At 38.0% G+C, this 21,045-nt stretch overlaps 1 protein-coding gene across 5 annotated transcripts in view; it reads left to right on the top strand.

Annotated features, from left to right (window-relative positions):
* Positions 1-21,045, top strand: part of WDR7 (WD repeat domain 7) — a 353,105-nt gene that overhangs the window by 280,164 nt on the left and 51,896 nt on the right. For all 5 annotated transcript variants that reach the window (XM_072822456.1, XM_072822427.1, XM_072822446.1 and 2 more), the window contains one exon: positions 2,678-2,777. In XM_072822456.1, coding sequence (XP_072678557.1) covers positions 2,678-2,777 — 100 coding nt within the window. The remainder of the gene's footprint in view (positions 1-2,677; positions 2,778-21,045) is intronic.

Here is a 21,045-nt window from a genome sequence, read left to right as displayed (position 1 = left end):
AACCCCCCCCCAAATCTTTAAAACTGTAGTGAATCTTCCTCTTCAATCCATTGATACCTTTGGGGGTATTGGCAAATAATGCATATCTCACTATCTTTGGTCTTGACAATCCCTCAATGGAGAACTAGTTCTAGGAGAAGAGTAGTTTAGGGGTACGGTGGGTTCTGGAAACCCTTGGCAGAGGTAGGCTCACTGCAGCCAGTCTCCCCAGAGTGGATACTTGTGACTGCATACATACCACGGATTTCTTTCTTTCTTTTTTTTTTTTTTTAATTTTTTTTTTCATACCACGGATTTCTTCTGTTGAAAGAGACACTGCTAAAGGAATAAAAAGTCTAACAAGAAATCCAAAGATAAAAATACGCCATAAGACCTTCACTGCCCAGAATTGTTTAAGATCTTGTTTAGAAGTATTACTCTAGCAGTAAATTGCAAAGAATGATAAATGCAGGCCTATGGTCCTTTCAGGAAAACTAAAGATTTGATACCAAGAATAGATTCGATCTTTTTTCTTTCATAAATTACAGTGTTTATAGATGATATAGAAGGATGAGGTTGATATCTAGAGCATAGAATATGGCCAGTATAACAAAAAAATTTTAAGATTCTAGTTTAAGTAAATTTTGTCCACATTAAATATATTTTACCACAGATGTGTTTTGAAGAGGATTATTTTGACAGATAATAATAGGTTTTGCAGAAAGATTAAGGCAACATCACTGCTACACCTGTGCAAAGTTCAATAACAGATTTTAAAAATACATACTTCTGGAAGTTTTATTTTCCTGTGCCTGTTAATATGAACAGAATATTTGTTAAAGCATTTGTTCAGTATTATGTTCCATGCAACTACAATTAGGAATAAATTGTGTGTGTATATGTGTATATAGATGTAGGTGTAGATATATAGTGATGCTCAATAGTTAAACCACTATAATTATTGAATAACAAAATAGTAAAAGTTTCTAAACTCTTCTAGATCATTTTTTATTTTCAATTATAGGAACATTGGATTTTGAATGCTAATCCCTACCTTCTCTATTGAGATAGAGTAATATGATGATTCAGACAGGAAAAGCTTTAAGAAATCAAACTTTTACTAACCACTTAATAGTGGAGAAGTTTCATACATGTCAGGAGCCTTTAGTACCTTTTCCTGCCCTCAAACCAGCATACAAAGAGGATATCCCATGCCTGAGCACAGCAAAACTAGCAGTACATCCTACGTTAGTGTGTCTCATGTGACTAAACAATGAAGCATTAATCTTTCACTGAAGGGAAAGGCCTTGCACTGATGGGTAAGGCTTAGGGACAGGATAGAAGTATTATTGAATCCACCACTTGCTAATAAGTAACAAAAAGTCTTGAAACTGAATTATTTCATTTTCCAGATTTATGAAATGTGTATGAATGTCATAATGTCATCTCATGCCCAGATGGCTTTATCACAGTGTCTCTGGGTTCCAGATGCACACATTCAAACCTCTTGTCTCTCTCTCTTTCTCTCTCAGCCTCTCTCAGCCTCTCTTACCAGAATTTCAGAAATGTTGTCATATGACCTAGTAGTTTTTTTTACGCCAACTCAAGACGGCATTAGAGAAATATTTTCTTGCTGTCATCTCCCCTTTCCATCTGTAAAAAGATAAAATAAAAAAATAAAGATAACAACAGAAAAGTTAGGTTGGTAGTACAACACACCTCAGAGTAAAAAGGCAAGGAACATGCGGTAGAGTTGATGTAATATCCTTGTAAATATTTAGGGTAGGCCACTTGTGCATCTGGGCAACTCACACAGAGACAATAGCACTAGATAATGGGAAGATATATTCAAAATTCTTTGGGGATATAAAATCATACCTTATTTACACTTCTAATAATGTTTATTCATATCTTCCCAGGCTTTAATCATGTGACCATGAAATCATTATGGCAAAATATACATCAGGAATTCAGATACACAATCTATTCATGTAAATTACCTTAGGAAAAAAAGAAATCAACCTCTTAAAACCTTCGAATCATCCTAAGTTTTCTTTACATGTATTGCCAAATAAAAACCAAATGTTCTTACTTATACTGATAGTCACAGCTATTGTTTAAACTGGTGAATGTGAAAAATCTATGGAATTTGCCAGATAACTTTTTTCTTTTAGATAAATTATTGATATGAACTTAAGCATAACATTAATGTAGCTTTTTTATGATTGTTCTGCTAGAAAGTATGTTTCACTCCTTAATACTATAATAAAATGTGAGAATATAAGTAGGTTAAATACGTAAGCCTTTTCATCTTTTCCATTCTGTTCAAATAGAAGCATTTGCATAATACTAAGTAAAACTGAGTTTTCATATTAAATCTTTTTTGTATTTGACTGTATTTCTTGCTTGAAAATTCAAAAGTGTTTGTAATGATGAAGTTGTTTTCTACTGAAAATAATTATTAACAGGCCAAAGTGGTATTCTGCATCATTTTTCTTTCAGTTGATTTTAAGAGTTACTAAAATGAAACAGTTTTGAAAAATCTCAATGTATTAATTCTAGAAATATTTATTTAAAAATATAGAGCTGACTTCCATCTTTGAAATATATTGTATCCACTTCCATGTGCAGGTCATCTCACCTGGGTTTTTTGTTTTGTTTTGTTTTGTTTTTGTTGTTGTTAAAATGTTCAATTCAGGTTCTACATGGTCAGCTATTATGAGCGGAATCACAGAATAGCAGTTGGAGCTCGCCATGGTTCAGTGGCCCTGTACGACATCCGGACTGGAAAATGTCAGGTAAATAAATCATTGTGACTTCCTCTCCATAAAGTGTGGAAGTTATTGAAAGGAGTGAGAGACTAGCACTTCACCAGTTGACATGCTGAGCTGCTGGAACATTATGGATAATGCTAAAGGGATCAATAGTTTAATGAAGGACTCAAAGAATATAGAGCCCTACTGTCTTTATTCACTGGCATCGAAGGGCAGCCACAGATGGGTTCATAATAGAGCCCAGAGAAAGGTGGTTCTGCTCACCAACTACTTTGCAATAAATCTCTTCTTCTTTTAAACAGTTTTTTCTGATTCTCCTATTTTTGCTGTGTATTTTCTTTCTTTTTTTTTTTTTTTTTTTTGAGATTTTATTTATTTGAGACAGAGCGCACAAGCAGGGGGAGGGCAGAGGGAGAGAGAGAAGCAGGCTTCTCGCTGAGCAGGGAGCCCGACATGGGGCTCAGTCCCATGACCCTGGGATCATGGCTTGAGCCCAAGGCAGATGCTTAACTGACTGAGCCACTCAGGCACCCCTGCCATACATTTTCTGAAAAAAAGTTTGATGATACATTATTATGATTGATGACTAATCAAAAATTAATTTTCTAAGTAAAATGAGGGATTTGGCAATTCTAAGCATTCTAGCCAGAGTTCAAGAGGAGAAAATAAGAGCATTTAGCATGGCTGTATAAAAAAGAAGCTAATGAAATCATGTATTATTTTTATACTTTTATAACTTTTTTTTTTTAAAGATTCTTTTAAAATTTATTTGAGAGAGAAAGCCACGAGCAGGGTGAGAGGCAGAGGGAGAAGCAGGCTCTCTGCTGAGCAGGGAGCCCAACATGGGGCTCGATCTGGGCACCCTGGGATCATGACCTGAGCTAAAGGCAGCTGCTCAATTCACTGAGCCACCTAGGCATCCCACTGTTATAACTCTTTTTATGTTTTTTAACACTTTATTATTTATGAAGAATTGTTCTTGATTTTGATTTTCAAATTGACCACTTGATTCTCAAAATGTTGGTTGGTTAGGGCAAGTCTGGCCCCACTTTAGATATATGTGAATCAAAACTCCGAGACCTGATATCTCTTTATCCCAGAGGTCATACTGTTAACAAATGGCAAAACCAGGGCTAAGCTCCCCTGTGATCATGGTGAATTTATGGTGTTCATTGATAAATAGTTCCAAGCCATAACTTCTTAGGTTTCATTACAGCATTTATCAATGCTGATCTATTCAACCACATTAGGAATTATGTTTTGACTGTATTAGATAAGTATATATTCAGTTGTATCAGAAAGAATATGAAGAAATCATAAGGACATAGCTAAAATTTTAAACAGCCCCTTAAATATAATAAGCTGTTAATTCTCCAAAAGCTTCCCTGGCTGCTTTCTGTGAAAACAGTAGTTCTCAGAGCTAGTAACAGATGTTGGGGGTAAAAATCTCAGGGGTCAGACAAGCTTAGGAAGTACTGTTGTAATATTAAACACGTTTCTTTACGCAGACCTACTCTGTCTCTAATGTGTAAATGCACATTTCTTGTGTGTGCGTAGAGGATCACCATTTGCCTTACTTGTGTAAGTGTTGAATTTTGTTTCTGTGAATTTTTTTAAGACATAACTCCTCAGTGGCTGTATTTTTTGTTTTTTTACTCTGAACTCTGACTTGGAACAGTGAAATCACTCTAAATACTTGTTTAAAAACTAAGATCCATGTTATTTATAAGATTCTCTCCTAAGAGAGACAGATTCTTCAGATAGCATTTCCAGAATCTATTTTAGTAAGGCTGTTTTTAAAAATTGGAGTTATACTGAGGGGGGCACTTGACGGGATGAGCACTGGGTGTTATGCTATATGTTGGCATATCGAACTCCAATAAAAATATATACAAAAAAATTGGAGTATTATTACTAGCAGACTTAAGAGAAATAAATCACAAACATCTACAAGGTAAACACATTAAAAAAAAAAAAAACACAGGGACTTTTTCAAGCTTCTTTAAAACTGAAATACAGGAATCAGAAGACTCTGCTATTGGACAAGACACAGTTGCCACCAGCAGAGAGAAACAGAAACGTGATGTCCTGTGGGTACAGTGAAGCAGTCCGAGTGAAGGAAGAAAAGCAGTTAAGGATTAAGGACCTGTCCTGAACTATATGTTCTTGACGGTTTTCTTCCTCCTAAGTGTTCTCAATGAAGGTCTTGGGAACATGCAAAAAACATAATAATTTGAATATTTTATTCTTTTTAATTAAATTATTGAGACACTTATTAATCAAAGGCATTCCTTCTTAACAGGAATTTGTAATGTCATTCATATTCCGTTTTACTTTCTGTACATCATTTTAGTACATTTAGACATTTTAGTGCCCCATGTTTTTTTTCTACTTCAGCTTCTTGATTTTGATATCCCAAATTACCGTTATTGTTATGTGATTGAATAACTTTGACCTTCCAGCTCTTTATGAAAGTAAAGGTTACCTTTTATTCTAATCATTCAGAACAAGAAAATGAAGCTAAATCTCTAAACTCAGTCTTAACTACTTTTGCCAGTTTCCAGTCATATTTAGTGACAATGACACTCCGGGGATTCTCTTAACTCTTTTTGGGGGGGTCAGTGTTGTAGTATTTGAAATAAGTAAGTCAACAGCTGAAACAGAATACATAAGTATAATTGGCATGTTCAGGAATGATGTCTTATTATATGTGCTGCCGAAGTGAGCACAGAAATGATGTGTTACAGGTGAATCCAAGGACTAGGAATTTTGAACTGGGAATGCAGTCATACATTTCCTGAATCAGCTATTGGAATCAGTTAACAGAGAGAGTGTTTTCCTAGCATGAGCAAAGACACAAAGACAGGACATAAAACATGTAGAGAGGATAATTAGTAAATTCACTGGACTCTAGGGGCTAGAGTTCGAATTAGGTGGAAAGATAAGGCATAACCACCATAAGAGAGAGCCACAGCTGATGGGAAAATATGCTGTGGCCTTTCCAGGATGCCAGAGGCTTAGAATATCCATGGTCCCAGGGGAAGCAGACTGCCTTGACTGAAGGAGTAGAGGGAGGGCATGTAGATTCCCTGCTGTTGTTAACCTGATTGGTTGATAAAGGATAGAGTATAAATACTAATTCCCTTTCCCTTACTTTTTGGCATTGGCTGCTGCTTTTAAAATTTTTTAAAATCCATTTTCTTTCTACTTGTTATTCCCAATCATAGTGGGGGATTATACAAAGCCACAGGAAAAATACGCGTATCTGCCCAGAACATGAATTTTACTTGAGCATTTGCAAACTCTTACCCAGGTCTGCCTGCTGCCCATTTCAGCAAATGAAGTTCTACTGGAACACAGCCATGCTCGTTGCTTTGAGGGCTGTGCGTGGTACTGTCACACTACAATAGCGGAATTGCGTGTGGTGCTGTCACACTGATACAGCAGGATTGAGTCGTTGTAGCTATCACAGACAGTACATGGTCTGCAAAGGCAAAAATATTTACTATGTCCCTTTACAGAAAAAGTTTGCTGACCCATGCCTTACCTCACCGAGGAGGAAGAGTCAGCAAATTTAACTGCAAAGTCCCTTAAAACACTGCAGTGAGGGCGCCTGAGTGGCTGAGTTAGTTGATCTGCCTTCGGCTCAGGTCATGATCTCAGGGTCCTGGGATTGAGCCCCACATTGGGCTCCCTGCTCAATGAGGAGTCTGCTTCTCCCTCTCCCTCTGCCCCTCCACCCTGCTTGTGCCATCTCTATGACGCGCTCTCTTTCTGTCTCAAATAAAATCTTTAAACAAAAAACATTGCAGCGTAATGTATCTGAGAAGACAAATTAGAAACTGTGCCTGCATCCCTTCTCCACCGATTGTGGATTTCATAACCTTGGAGAAGTTTCTCAACCTGTCTGAGCTGGTTTCCCTACTGTAAATGGAGATAGAATTAATGCCAGTTCTTGCTTGTGAAGTAAATAAGATAATTGATGTGAAATTCTTAGCACAGTGCCTGCTGAACAGTCTTCAGTAAGCCCTGGTTGTTGTTTCGTTCAAACAAATTTGGAAAAACATCACATTGCAATTGAGTTACATTAATTTTAGAGAACGTGAAAGGTCACACTTGAGACACCAGGGTGTTTGTAGCCTCTGGGGCTAGTTCAGGGTCCTTAGTGGGGAGCACTTTGGGGGACAAGTTAAGCAGGGCTGCCTTGGGCCATGTAGATTTCCTTCCTAAAGGCAGCTCTTGCCCGTGGTATTGGGCTGACTCTAATTATGGAAATCAGAACTTTGATGCAGCTCAGTAGTTAAAAATCCAGCTGTGCCTCTGACTTCTCTTTTACCCAGCAACTGCCAACAATTTAAGAATATACCTAACTCACATTTTGCTTAATTAAAAAAAAAAAAAGAAAAAAGAAAAGTAACTCCCTGTGAAGTACTTAAATTTTGTTGGTAGGCAGTGTTCTTGATAAGCAGGCTAATTAAGTTCCATGAATCCTTATAGCTACAGGTTTGTGTGTGGTTCAATCAGCAATGAAAATCCTCCCTCTAGCAATATTTGCCTTTGGTTTGGCAGACTTGATATTATGTCTCACTGATTTTCCAATCTTTTTGAAACACATTCTTTGTAATAGATTAACTGCTAGCTCTGTGCATGATTCTCTTGGGCTCATGTTAGCTAGTTTTCTTCTTCTTTTTTTTTTTAATTTTTATTTTTTTATGATAATCACAGAGAGAGAGAGAGAGGCAGAGACACAGGCAGAGGGAGAAGCAGGCTCCATGCACCGGGAGCCTGATGTGGGATTCGATCCCGGGTCTCCAGGATCGCGCCCTGGGCCAAAGGCAGGTGCTAAACCACTGCGCCACCCAGGGATCCTGCTAGTTTTCTTCTTGAAGTTTGTACTGTGTCCCTTGGAGGTATCTGATCCACTTTGGTAAATCTGGATACTTACTTCCTTTTTCATAGTGCTCCAAAAAACACAGTGATGTATGACAAAAAAGTGTAGCAGAAGTCTTGCCTAGGTCTTAAATTATTTAAAAGGACTTTATTATTGAAAATTTTAAGTAAGTTCCTTTAAAAATTTTTGTTTTAGTGCCTAGAACATGGTTGGACGCATAATACAATACATGTTGATCAAATAAAACACCTCTTTGTAGGTCTTTGGAGTAAAACATATAATGAACATTATATAACATGGTAAATGAAAACAAAGTATTACCTTAATTATATCAAAAATATATGTGTAATTTTGGGCATAGCTATACTTTGATTTGCCAGAAACACCTTGTCAAGTTGTTGTTTCTAAGGGATATCTTATATCTTTTTAGAAATAGCATGGAGAACCTCTTTCTTATGAGTCATGAAAGGTACCTATATTTCTGTAGTGGACCATGACCAAGCCTGCCATAGGCCAGATAATGAAAGAAAAAATAGAAGCAAAGATTGATTGTATTCATAGTACTGTGACAACTGAAGTCTAGCTGTAATCCATTCTAGAGCAGAAGGTAAATTCTGGAATGCCGATGTGTGACCCATCATCTTGCTTAATGCTATAAGAAGTAATGAGCCTGCATGTTGAGTTCCTCTGGCCTTACTCTGGTCCTTACTCTATGTGGGATAGATGCATTGAACTTCAGATGTCACCTTATAATTATACCCCAACTATTCCCTCTGAGCAGGGGGTACAAATCAGGTCTACAGCCTGGGCCCCGTCTAAACTCAGGGAAGGAGGCCACAGGGTGCTTCATCCACTTATTTTATCCTTATCTCCTAAACACTCTGCTCTTTTGCTAATTCAGTGGTATTGAAGTGAAAACAACCGTGAACTTTGTTCCACTTTTACCAGTCTTTATACCTTGATTTGTTTTATCATGGTCCAGCCTGGCTTCCCTTCATTCTTCCGCTGTGGTGTTAGGTACTGACATCTGCTAGGCCTCTAATAAACTAACGAGAAAGCCTGAATAAGTGCAATAAAACGAATATGGAATATAAGGAAAATTGCTTCATTGTTTTCCTATCCAGCTCCCTTCCTTTCTTGTTCCCATTTGTCCTCAAGAGCAAAGTAATTTTGAAAACTAGACTTACTAGCTTGTGGGGAGCATATATCTCTGCTTCATTCATTAGGCCTCCAGGTCTTGGGGCTTGGAGCATATATAATTTGGGGAACTTCTATTGAAGAAAAAAAATCAGAGGCCTGGGGGATTGTGTGTGTGTGTGTTTGTGTGTGTAGAGAGACACACACGTGCACATGCACACACCTTCATGGTAAATCCATCTTTACTGGCTCCTTTTAAAAAATGCATTTCATAATCCTTTCTGTTGCTACCATTTTGCTCCTGTCCTTTCTCTTACTGTTGTACGTATTGAACAAGTGGTCTGTAGCCCCCCCTCTGCCCCACACCTTCTAGCTTCCACTTTCACAGAGCAACTGAAATCCCACATACGGACATCACTAGAATTCTCTGGCCACACTACTAGCAAGGGGTCTTCTCAAATTTTGTCTTCTCTTAACTTCCATAGTTCTATCACTTGTCTTGATTTCTCATTTTACTGAAACCTTTGATGGTTTTCTTAATTTCTTGGGGTATCCTAATGTTAATTCTTACTACTGTGCTGTCCAGAGCACAAGTTCCTTCACTCATCTGTTCTTTTTCCTGACTTTGACTAAGAATCCATACATTATAATTGATCCTGTTTATTCCTCTTAGCCAGTGAGACAAATCAGGCCTATAGCCCTGGGCTCAGCCTAAACTCCAGCCTTAAGGCTTTTATCTCCTAGACATTTACATTTCACTATCCTGTCATTATTTCAAATTCAATGATTTAGAAAATCTAAGCTTACATTCTACCAGTGTCTTTTTCCTAACCTACCTTTTTCAGTTAATGGTGCAAAAATGACATCACAATTCTTTCTTCCTTCTTTCTTTCTTTCTTTCTTTCTTTCTTTCTTTCTTTCTTTCTTTCATTTATTTATTTATTTATTTATTTATTTATTTATATCACAATTCTTACTCCTTGTCCTTTACCCATCTATACCCAGTCACAGTTCAGTCAACTTTCTTTAACAATGTACCTAAATCTGCCTTGTCCTCTACTAACAACCTAAATTCGGCCCTGGACCTGTGCTTCAGGGACTTTGAGATTCTGGCTTTGATCATCATACATAATCCTCTCCTCCTCTGAGCTCCATTTTATTCAATAATACTATCCTCTCTTGTCCCTATCATGGTCCTCTCCCAGTGTACACATAGGAAGCATTCAGAAATATCTGTTGGATGATTTGTTGCAAACACAGTGAAGATTTCAAGAAAGGCCCCTTTCCAATTACATTCGTCTTTAGATTATATTGAAATGTCTGACTTCACTGAATATATACAGTTGCTATACTCGTAGGGGAAGCACTCCTGATTAACAAAAATGCTGCGGATAATCCACATTAAAATAATGAAAATTGGCCCTATTTTCATTAACAGTTCTATTGAAACTTATTTTCCTTTGAATTAATTCTCCTTTGACCTTCGTTTGGTTACCTTACATCCACTGTCAGTTCTATGGCCCTCTCAAATTCTTCACTTGGACCCATGTATCTGGCTCAGATAAATTACGCTTATTTCTTTGATAGTATTTGCAACATACCATATTTGATATTAAAATTAATTACCAAGTTATATATTTTCTCTTACTTATTAGAAAAGGCAGTATTAGACCAGATTCCAGAACCCAAATGACTTGGTTTTGAATCCTTGCTCAGCCCTTATTAGCCTTGTGGCCTGAGCAAGGACCTTAAATTCTTGATGCTTTAGTTTATTCATCTATAAAACAGGCTCAATAACTCTCATAACATTATGTTGTAAAGATTAAAAGAATAAATATAAAGCAAATGTCAGCCTATAGTAAGGGTTGAAAACTCTTAGACATCATGGTGATTATTTAGGCACTGGTTAAATTAGACAAAATCAGTCAACCTTATTCTGTTCACTCTTGCTGTTATATGTTAACCTTCATACCAGGTAGATCTATCACAATTTCTTTCTTACGATTTTCTTTGCTGCTCTTATTTCCAGACTACTTGATTAATCTTATAAGTAGAATGAATAGAATATCAAACCAAGTAATTAGCAGATTTCAAGATTATACATACTGATCTGTCCTCATCTAGTTATATTTTTTTATCCTAATTTTTCGTACCTTTAATCTGTTGTCCTGATAGGTTTCCCTTCAATGATTTTTTTTGAAATCATCACAAATGTTACATTTAGTGTTGCTACTATATTGGAATCTTTCTGTGTAAAGTAATATCATATTCTAAGCTGCCAGTATGTCTGATTTTTGGCCCACCTGTTTGCATATATTTAGTCTTATATTAACTACCACTGGATTTTTTTTAAAGAACTTTATTACTGGAACACCTGGGTGGCTCAGTGGTTGAGCGTCTGCCTTCGGCTCAGGTCGTGGTCGTGGGGTCCCAGGATGAGTCTCGCATTGGGCTCCCCTCAGGGAGCCTGCTTCTCCCTCTGCCTGTGTCTCTACCTCTCTCTGTGTCTCTCATGAATAAGTAAATAAAATTGTAACAAAAAAAACAAAACAAAAAAAAACCACTTTATTACTATGTAATTTTCTACATCTGTTTTCTTCTTTTTAAAATATAAAAGATTAAATCAATAATTCAACCCTTTTATTATTATTCTTATTTTCAGTTTCGCATGTATTAGCATAATTTTTTGTAGTTTCTCTTGATTTCAACTGGAATAGTTGTGAGTGTTCTCATTCTCCCTCATTTGCATATCATGTATTACTTATCCCTTCATTACTTATCTATTGAAATTCAGTCTACTTTATTTATGAACTTTTTTTTTTAATTTTTATTTATTTATGATAGTCACAGTGAGAGAGAGAGAGGCAGAGACATAGGCAGAGGGAGAAGCAGGCTCCATGCACCGGGAGCCCGACGTGGGATTCGATCCAGCATCTCCAGGATCGCGCCCTGGGCCAAAGGCAGGCGCTAAACCACTGCGCTACCCAGGGATCCCTATTTATGAACTTTTTATGTAAATTAGAAGCCCTTTTTATGTTGCATAGGTAGGTGGCTACTTTTATTATCCAAAGAAAACTGTAGTTAGCATCTTAAGGTTTGTTGTTACTTGATTTTTATTAGGTGTGGATTTGGTCTAAAATTTTTTATTCTGTTTCATCTCTGCATCTGGCAGCTATGGCCAGTGCCCAGTTCATTTTCTTCTTCTTGTCAACAGGAAGCTTCCTGTAACAGTTGTGTTGTTACTGTTTTCTGACAGAAGTGTTTTGTCATCTTTGACAGTAATGATCTACTGATGCCTAGCCAGTCAGAATTGAGTAATTTGTGTGATTTCCATCCTCCCCATGAGAAGTCTAGATATAATGTTTGAATGATTAGCATTTACATGAGAATAAGAGAAGAGGAAAATATGGAGCAGCTGGTGAAGGAGGAAGCCTACCTGCTTCTTTCTTTGGCATTCCATTTTTTCCCAAAATGAATTATATTGATTGCTTCCTTTGATTATAAATGTAATTCGTGCTCATTTTAAACATAACCTCAAATGGTAACAAAATATTTAAAGTGGAAAGTTAAAGTCCACCGTTACCTGTCCCTTAGAGTTAATGCCTATTTAGCTGTTTGTTGCAAATCCTTTGAGTCATGTTTCTGTAATATACAAATAATACTATCCCCTCCCTCTTCCTCAGTAGAATTGTCTTCTACAACATGTTTGTATTTTTACTAGCAATGTATTATCTCTTCCTGTGAGTCCATCTATCTCATTCAATAATGGCAGGTATGTGATGAATGCCTACTAGGAGCTGCAAATAAAACAGGCATGGATCTTGTCCTCAAAGAGCTTCTGTCCTAGTGAGAGGAGACAAACTAAACAAGGAAATGTCAGGTGGTGGTAGGAAAATACAGGGGAATGACTGGATAGCTGCTTTGAGCACTCAGGGGTGAACACACTGAGGGCATGGCACTTAACCTCAGACTGCGCCACCATCTAGAAGAAGGATGCTATAGGGAGCTGGTGGTACAAAGAGTAAGATTGGAATGTCCCTGAAAAGTTTGGGAAACAGGGCAGCCCTGGTGGCACAGCGGTTTGGCGCCACCTGCAGCCTGGGGTGTGATCCTGGAGACCCGGGATCGAGTCCCACATCGGGTTCCCTGCATGGAGCCTGCTTCTCCCTCTGCCTGTGTCTCTGCCTCTCTCTCTCTGTGCCTATGAATAAATAAATAAAATCTTTAAAAGAAAAGAAAAGTTTGGGAAACAGAAAAAAAGGTAAATGCAGAGGGCACTGATTTTGTGAGCAAGCAGAAGATAGGTTTGAGGTGGAGCTGGATAGGAAGGCAAGGGTCTGATCCAGAAGGCCAGGGTGGGGATCTCAGATTTTATTCGAGTGTGATGGGATGCCATTAACGAATTTTCAGTAGGGAAATTATATGGTCTGGTTTTTCAACATATTTTTTATTTGTCGGTCTTGGAAGGCTTTTGTTCTTTATTTCACAATGTTGGAATCCTAACAAACACACCACCATAAGAGTTAAAATCTTAATTGCGTATCATAGCTCCACCTCCCAGTTGAAAACCATTAATCTAGCATGTTCCTTATAACACATAAGCTACTTTATAAAACTATTTTCCTCTTGATGAAATATTCAAGTTGAATCCAGCTTTACCTTCTTACAAACAAGGCTGCAGTAAACATCTTGGAATATATGTCTTTATATACCAGTGCTTTTTTTTCTCTGTAGGATAGAGTCTAAAAATCAGAATTGGTTTGACCCGTTTTTATTTTTTAAAAACTGCTTGCTGCTGAACTGCGACTAGGATTGTTGCAGTAGAGACAGAGAAAAGCAGACAGATGACGGAGAGCCAACAGGTCTTAATGATTGTTCAGATGTAGATGCAGTGTGTGGGACAGTTAAGGGGGAGGCGGTAGTGAGAGAGAGATTTCAGGGGTGATTCAGATGGATTTTGATGCCCTAACAACAGGGAGAAAAGCAGGCAAGGAGTAGGGATAAAGTTCAGGACTCCACCACCTTGTACATATTAAATGCGAAGGGCTATTTTAAACTGTTTGGAAGACTACATAGTATTCTGAAACACAGAAGTAGGACAATTCATTAACCAGTCTTCTATCAATCAACACTGAAGACCCCCCCCCCCCCGCCACCTCTCACCATAATAAACAGTGTCACGTTGAATAGCCTGATTTTATGTAACTTGTTATGCCTATCTGATTTGGGGGGTAAATTCCTGGTTGTACAGTGGTAGGTCAGAAGATTTGTGCATTTGATTGCCAGAATGCTCTGAGACCATTTCCCCACAGTTTATGTTTCTTCAAACCCTCCCCAGCATTCCTGTGAATAACAGAATGACTCTTGAACTGCAATTATTCTCATAAAAAGTAAAACCCCACAGTTGCTCTATTTTGCCTCCTGTATTTGTCATCTTATGCAACAGACTATTTATTTATTCAGGAGTAATCATTTTCTTTTTTTAAACACAGAAAAATAAAAATTAAAAAATTTTATGAAGGGTCTTCTCTGTTTCAGACATCATATTATATACAGGACATTAAAAAATAAATATGAACTGTTCCTACACTCAAGGAATTTATAATTGGGTATGAAAGACAAGACATAAACTGGTGGCTGAAATACTGTGATCATCCTTTGCCAGCAGCGCGTTCTACAACGCTGTGAGAGAACACAGGAGGCGCACTAGCCCAGACTTGCCTAGGAGTCCAGGGACTATGGTCTGGAAGGGTTCTCTAAGGGAAGACATCTGAACTGAGCCATTAGTAATTAAGAGTTAGGCAAAGAAGGAGAAGGGCAAGGGACGTTATGCCAAGCAGAAGGTTTAACATCTGCAAAGGGCAGAGGAGCCAGAAAGCATAGGGGAAGAATCTTTACCCAAAACTAACAGCTGTTTTCCTGGGCATACGTGAATGGTTCATTTATAGCAGTTTTCAAATTAGCATAACACCTGGAATTGCACAAATCTTAGATGAAAAACAGTTATTCCAATAGAGACATAGAGACACCTCTTATCTGTGACTTATTAAATTCTAAGTAACTAATTTTGTAAATAAAGTTGCAGGGTGTTAGCAGAGTGTTAAACAACTGAATGCTGGCATTTTCCATAAATAATATTTTTAGGAAAAATACTACTGGCTTGGTAAGATATGAAAATGTTTTCAGCATGAGATTTAAAGCACTCTAATAAACATAAACCAATTTAATTTTCTATAATACATTTAATTCTGGCAAGCACTCTGAGGCTACTATATATCAAAAGAAAGCTAATATTCAAGATTCAACAGAAATGTCAGCAAACACACCTATATTAATAGAAGTTTGGAAAACAATGTGTTCTTCTCTCTAAAAATAACAAAGGTTTTACTTGTAGTTAGAAGGAGCAATGGACCTTAGGGATCTGGTGGACAGTAAGATTGATGTTTCTTTAAGGCAGAGTTTTGAAGCTTCAGGCACAGTTTTCACTGAGCAGAAGTCTATAACGCTTATACATCAAGGGCACTTATGTGGTGATTGCAAAAATTGCAGTGAGAATTGACTACAGTACTTAGTCAGACTGTGACATTTTAGGTATTTTCCTCCTGCTCTTTTCAGCAGCTGGTTTTATGGCAGGTGCTTCCTATGACATTCTGGAGCACCAACCAGAAATATGGCATCGGGGGTGATAATAAGATGAATGGTTGGGGAAGACAATGGCTTCCTGACACTGTGTTGAAGAATTACCTAACAAGCTTCCTGCTTTGAAAGTGAAATGCTTTTTAGAAAGGAATTTCTAGGAAGAGAAACAGATATCTAGAACAGTCCTTGAAATCAGACCATCATTTATTCTGAAAGTTTAAACATTTTTAAAGAATATTTTGAACTGACTGCGTATTTTTCTGTTGTTTATCTACTCTATCACTCATTGCATATTTCTTGCATTTGTGTTTTACTTTGCAATGGTGGTAGTCAAGATTTTTTCACCAATAAAGAAAATTAAAATATTTGGCAATATCTGTAATTGGAAATACATGAGTCAGAGGACTCTACTGTTTACAGACCCATCAGTTACTACAAGCATTTCAGCATCCTTGCCAAAAGCATTAGGTAGACTAAAATTTATTTTGATTTTCAAAATTCACATTTTATATACATTTCTAAATGCCATTCAGTTTCCTTCCTAGCCATTCTCTTTTTCCTCTCTACACATTAAAAATAAATGAAAGTACACGTGTATATGTATGAGTGTGTTCATATATTTAGAAATCCCATGTATATTAGTCTATAAAATTAGAAAATGTTAGGAGAGTCACGGTATATTGAATTTGTTCTGGATTCACTGCCTTGTAGTCTTTATATCCACTCTTGATATAAAAGGTACTTCGAATCAGGGCTGGCATGTAGTAGTCATTCAATAAATGTGATTCATAAGTACTCTAAAACACATATAATGAGGACGTGAGTCTATAGCTCATGATAGGTTTTAAAGAGATGTTGATGATTTAAATGAGTTTGCTGTTAAAATTTGGTAACTCCTATCCTAAATAGAACTCCTCATGGAGTTCACATCTGGTGGAGGAAGAGGTGGAAGGAGGCATCATAAAAGCACCTGGATCTGATACAGTCAGCCCCAGAAATTGCTCAGTTACTCAAAAATGTTGCTCAAGTGTGGCATCATGTAAGATGATAGGTATCTTAAACATTTCATTTTAATTTAAATCCTATCAAAATAATTTTATTTTTCATCTCGATGTGAGACCAGGGCCTTTCTTTCTATAATTGGTCCATTGATTATAGTTGTAGAACATTTTTCTTCCTAAACTGCACCATCTTCTGTTTAAGTGCATTGGGAAATTAAAGATACATACAAAGCAGGCTCAGAGTATAATCCTAGATATTTACATTTTGCCCAGTCTCACACCTAATTCCACGAGTGTGTGTGTATATATATATATGTCTTTCTAAAGCCATCTTCCTGCTCTTATTTAATAATTTCATTTGATATTTAATTCAAGTACATATTCACATTGACAAACACAGCCAGCATGGCTTTGGTTAACTCTGTCTAGGTCAGAGTGCTTACCTGGTGGGGGCAGTAGTGAGTGGGCCTGTTAGCCACTGGCATTCCTCAGGTGGTGGGCATCAGCCAGGATGCCTTACAGAGGGAATAGAGAGCATTGGTTAACACCCAGTGTCAGTAAAATCAAAGTCTGCTAAGAGAGATTGTGTTGCATGGTGCCCAGAAGTATTTACATGACACTATGAAATACAGAAGAGAATGACCACTAGGGTCTAGGTATTTGCAATCCAGCAGGGGTAACAAAGATGAAACAAGTGAGTGCCATAAAGTGTTTCGGTGCCACAACGGAGCGTGACAGCCACAAGGTAGGAAAGGGTGAATCCTGTGGAGGTAAGAGACAAGAACAGGAAAAGGTTCATAAAGAGGGTTACATTTGAGCTGAGTCTCATCAGAGAGAGGATGAAGCATCCACAAAGGCATAAAGGCATCACTTAGCTTATAGTGCATTCCAGAAACTGTTAGGGTTTGGCTCTGCTGGGAGCAGAGGTTGCAAAGGAGTGTGGAAGTGAGAAAAGAAGAGAGAGAAAGCCAGTGGTTAGGAGGAGCAAGATCATGGTAGGCCTTTCCTAGATGGATTGTTTCATAGTCTGTCTCATAGGTCAGCAGAGACAAACTCAGACACCTACATGGATGAAGCAGGTGGCATGAATTAATTAATAGAACAAGGTATACCCTCTTGGTTTATCTGTCATTTTTCCATTTTTGGTAACACCTTCCAAGAAATGTTTATCTTTTTAACACTGCTCTCTAAAAACCAGCAGCTTAAGCCTTTAGTAAAACGCAGCATGCTACTGTCCTTGAGTGTCAGGGATGGAACTAGGAAGCCTGCGGGGTTTGTATCCAACTGGAGAGGCAGGGATGGACCTGGGGAGTCCAGGGGGTTGTGGCCGACTGGAGCGGCAGGGATGGAACTGGGGAGCCCAGGGAGCTGTGGCCGACTGGAGCGGCAGGGATGGAACTGGGGAGCCCAAGGAGCTGTGGCCGACTGGACAGCATGCACTCCTTGTAGTGGGGTCATCACAGCTCAGATCCTGCCAGCCGATGCCACGTGGAATTACAGACCTGGTGTTGCCTAATCTGACTTTACAAGATTGCTGAAAATCTGGGTTTTTGTTTTTAAGCTTCCTAGTCTTTCAGTGCTAGTGATGGATTTAAAATTTTTTAAAGTGCATAAATCAGTACTATGCTGAATGTGTAGTGGTACATTCAGAGACCATTTGAGGAGTCTTAAGCAGGGAAGCAACAGGATCAGATCTTCCATTTTAGAAGGTCAGGGCTACAGAGGATGAATTGAGGAAAGTTGCTCTGTGAGGCTTTGGTGATGGTGGTCCAGGCAACAGTTGATGTGGCTCAGAAGGAATCTGTGGTGGCTGAGTGAAGAAAAGAGGTAGAAAGCATAATAGAGAACAAGTAGACTCTGATAAGCCTCAAAACTTAGTATCTCAGATGTATATACTAAATTAAAATGTAAAGTGATGCCATAATGAAAAAGTAAAAACAATATTTTATGAAAAAAAATTGAGGAGCGGGGACGGGCTATGTATAAACCAGTAGAGAAGTTAGTCACATAAAAAGAAAGATTTAGGGGGCATCTAGCTGGCTTAGTTGGTGGAGTGTGCAGCTCTTGCTCTTGGAGTTATGGGTTCACGTCTCACGTTGGGTGTGGAGATTACTTTAAAATCTTAAAGAACAAACGATTTAGGTTAGGCATAGAGAGGAATTTTGAAAAGAATTGTGAAATCTATGGAAAGATTTAATAGGATATTTCATCTACAAAGTAATAGAGGCTACAAAAGAGTCTTAAGTTGAAATTTATTATTTTGTATAACAAGACATCCAGAGGTAGATGGTAAAGTGAGTGACTCAGTGGTATGGTTGAGGAGCCATCTGTCCATCTCTCTGTTTTGCTGCCTTTAGTAGTTGGTCTCAGGCTGGACCACCATGATAATGTATAGCCTCTGATGCACAGGATCCATCCAGAGACAGGAAGGAGAAGTTTTTAAAGCAAATACACCATTTGAGAAAGCTTTGTTCTCTGTGTCTCAATTGACCAGAATTACATCACATTTTGCAACCTATTGTTGGCAAAAAGAATGGAATAATCACGAGTGACTAATTGAAATTCATCCCTGAGAATAGCAAAAGCTGTCCTCTTCCCTGAGCACCTGTAAAATGGGAGTAATTTTAGGTCTTCTTGAAGATTAGTTGAGCTAACATATATAAGATATTTACTGTCATGACTATTACATTTTAAGTGTTCAGTAAATGGTAGTTAGGTTGATTGATAGTCATCTTTAAAGTTTTGAGTTTCTGAACTTGAAAGAGACTTTAGTCTTGGTTTAAGAATAGAACTCTTGAGTCACCTGGCTGGCTCAGTCAGTAGGGCATGTGACTCTTCTTGATCTTGGAGTCATGAGTTTGAGCCCTATGTTGGACGTAGAGTTTACTTAAAAAATAAATAAATAGGTTGTCTTTGAGTTTTGTTGACTGTATCCTTTGCTGTGCAAAAGCTTCTTATCTTGATTAAGTCCCAATAGTTCATTTTTGCTTTTGTTTCTTTTGCCTTCGTGGATGTATCTTGCAAGAAGTTACTATGGCCGAGTTCAAAAAGGGTGTTGCCTGTGTTCTTCTCTAGGATTTTGATGGAATCTTGTCTCACATTTAGATCTTTCATCCATTTTGAGTTTATCTTTGTGTATGGTGAAAGAGAGTGGTCTAGTTTCATTCTTCTGCATGTGGATGTCCAATTTTCCCAGCACCATTTATTGAAGAGACTGTCTTTCTTCCAATGGATAGTCTTTCCTCCTTTATCGAATATTAGTTGCCCATAAAGTTCAGGGTCCACTTCTGGATTCTCTATTCTGTTCCACTGATCTATGTGTCTGTTTTTGTGCCAGTACCACACTGTCTTGATGACCACAGCTTTGTAGTACAACCTGAAATCTGGCATTGTGATGCCCCCAGATATGGTTTTCTTGTTTAAAATTCCCCTGGCTATTCGGGGTCTTTTCTGATTCCACACAAATCTTAAAATAATTTGTTCTAACTCTCTGAAGAAAGTCCATGGTATTTTGATAGGGATTGCATTAAACGTGTATATTGCCCTGGGTAACATTGACATTTTCACAATATTAATTCTGCCAATCCATGAGCATGGAATATTTTTCCATCTCTTTGTGTCTTCCTCAATTTCTTTCAGAAGTGTTCTATAGTTTTGAGGGTATAGATCCTTTACCTCTTTGGTTAGGTTTATTCCTAGGTATCTTATGCTTTTGGGTGCAATTGTAAATGGGATTGACTCCTTAATTTCTCTTTCTTCAGTCTCATTGTTAGTGTATAGAAATGCCACTGACTTCTGGACATTGATTTTGTATCCTGCCACGCTACCGAATTGCTGTATGAGTTCTAGCAATCTTGGGGTGGAGACTTACAGAATGGGAGAAGATATTTGCAAATGACATATCAGATAAAGGGCTAGTTTCCAAGATCTATAAAGAACTTATTAAACTCAACACCAAAGAAACAAACAATCCAATCATGAAATGGGCAAAAGACATGAACAGAAATCTCACAGAGGAAGACATAGACATGGCCAACATGCACATGAGAAAATGCTCTGCATCACTTGCCATCAGGGAAATACAAATCAAAACCACAATGAGATACCACCTCACACCAGTGAGAATGGGGAAAATTAACAAGGCAGGAAACAACAAATGTTGGAGAGGATGTGGAGAAAAGGGAACCCTCATACACTGTTGGTGGGAATGTGAACTGGTGCAGCCACTCTGGAAAACTGTGTGGAGGTTCCTCAAAGAGTTAAAAATAGACCTGCCCTACGACCCAGCAATTGCACTGCTGGGGATTTACCCCAAAGATACAGATGCAGTGAAACTCCGGGACACCTGCACCCCGATGTTTATAGCAGCAATGGCCACGATAGCCAAACTGTGGAAGGAGCCTCGGTGTCCAACGAAAGATGAATGGATAAAGAAGATGTGGTTTATGTATACAATGGAATATTACTCAGCTATTAGAAATGACAAATACCCACCATTTGCTTCAACGTGGATGGAACTGGAGGGTATTATGCTGAGTGAAGTAAGCCAGTCGGAGAAGGACAAACATTATATGTTCTCATTCATTTGGGGAATATAAATAATAGTGAAAGGGAATATAAGGGA

This window comes from Canis lupus, chromosome 1 (assembly GCF_048164855.1).
Source record: "Canis lupus baileyi chromosome 1, mCanLup2.hap1, whole genome shotgun sequence".
Lineage (NCBI taxonomy): Eukaryota > Metazoa > Chordata > Mammalia > Carnivora > Canidae > Canis > Canis lupus.
This window is presented reverse-complemented; position numbering and strand designations above follow the sequence as displayed.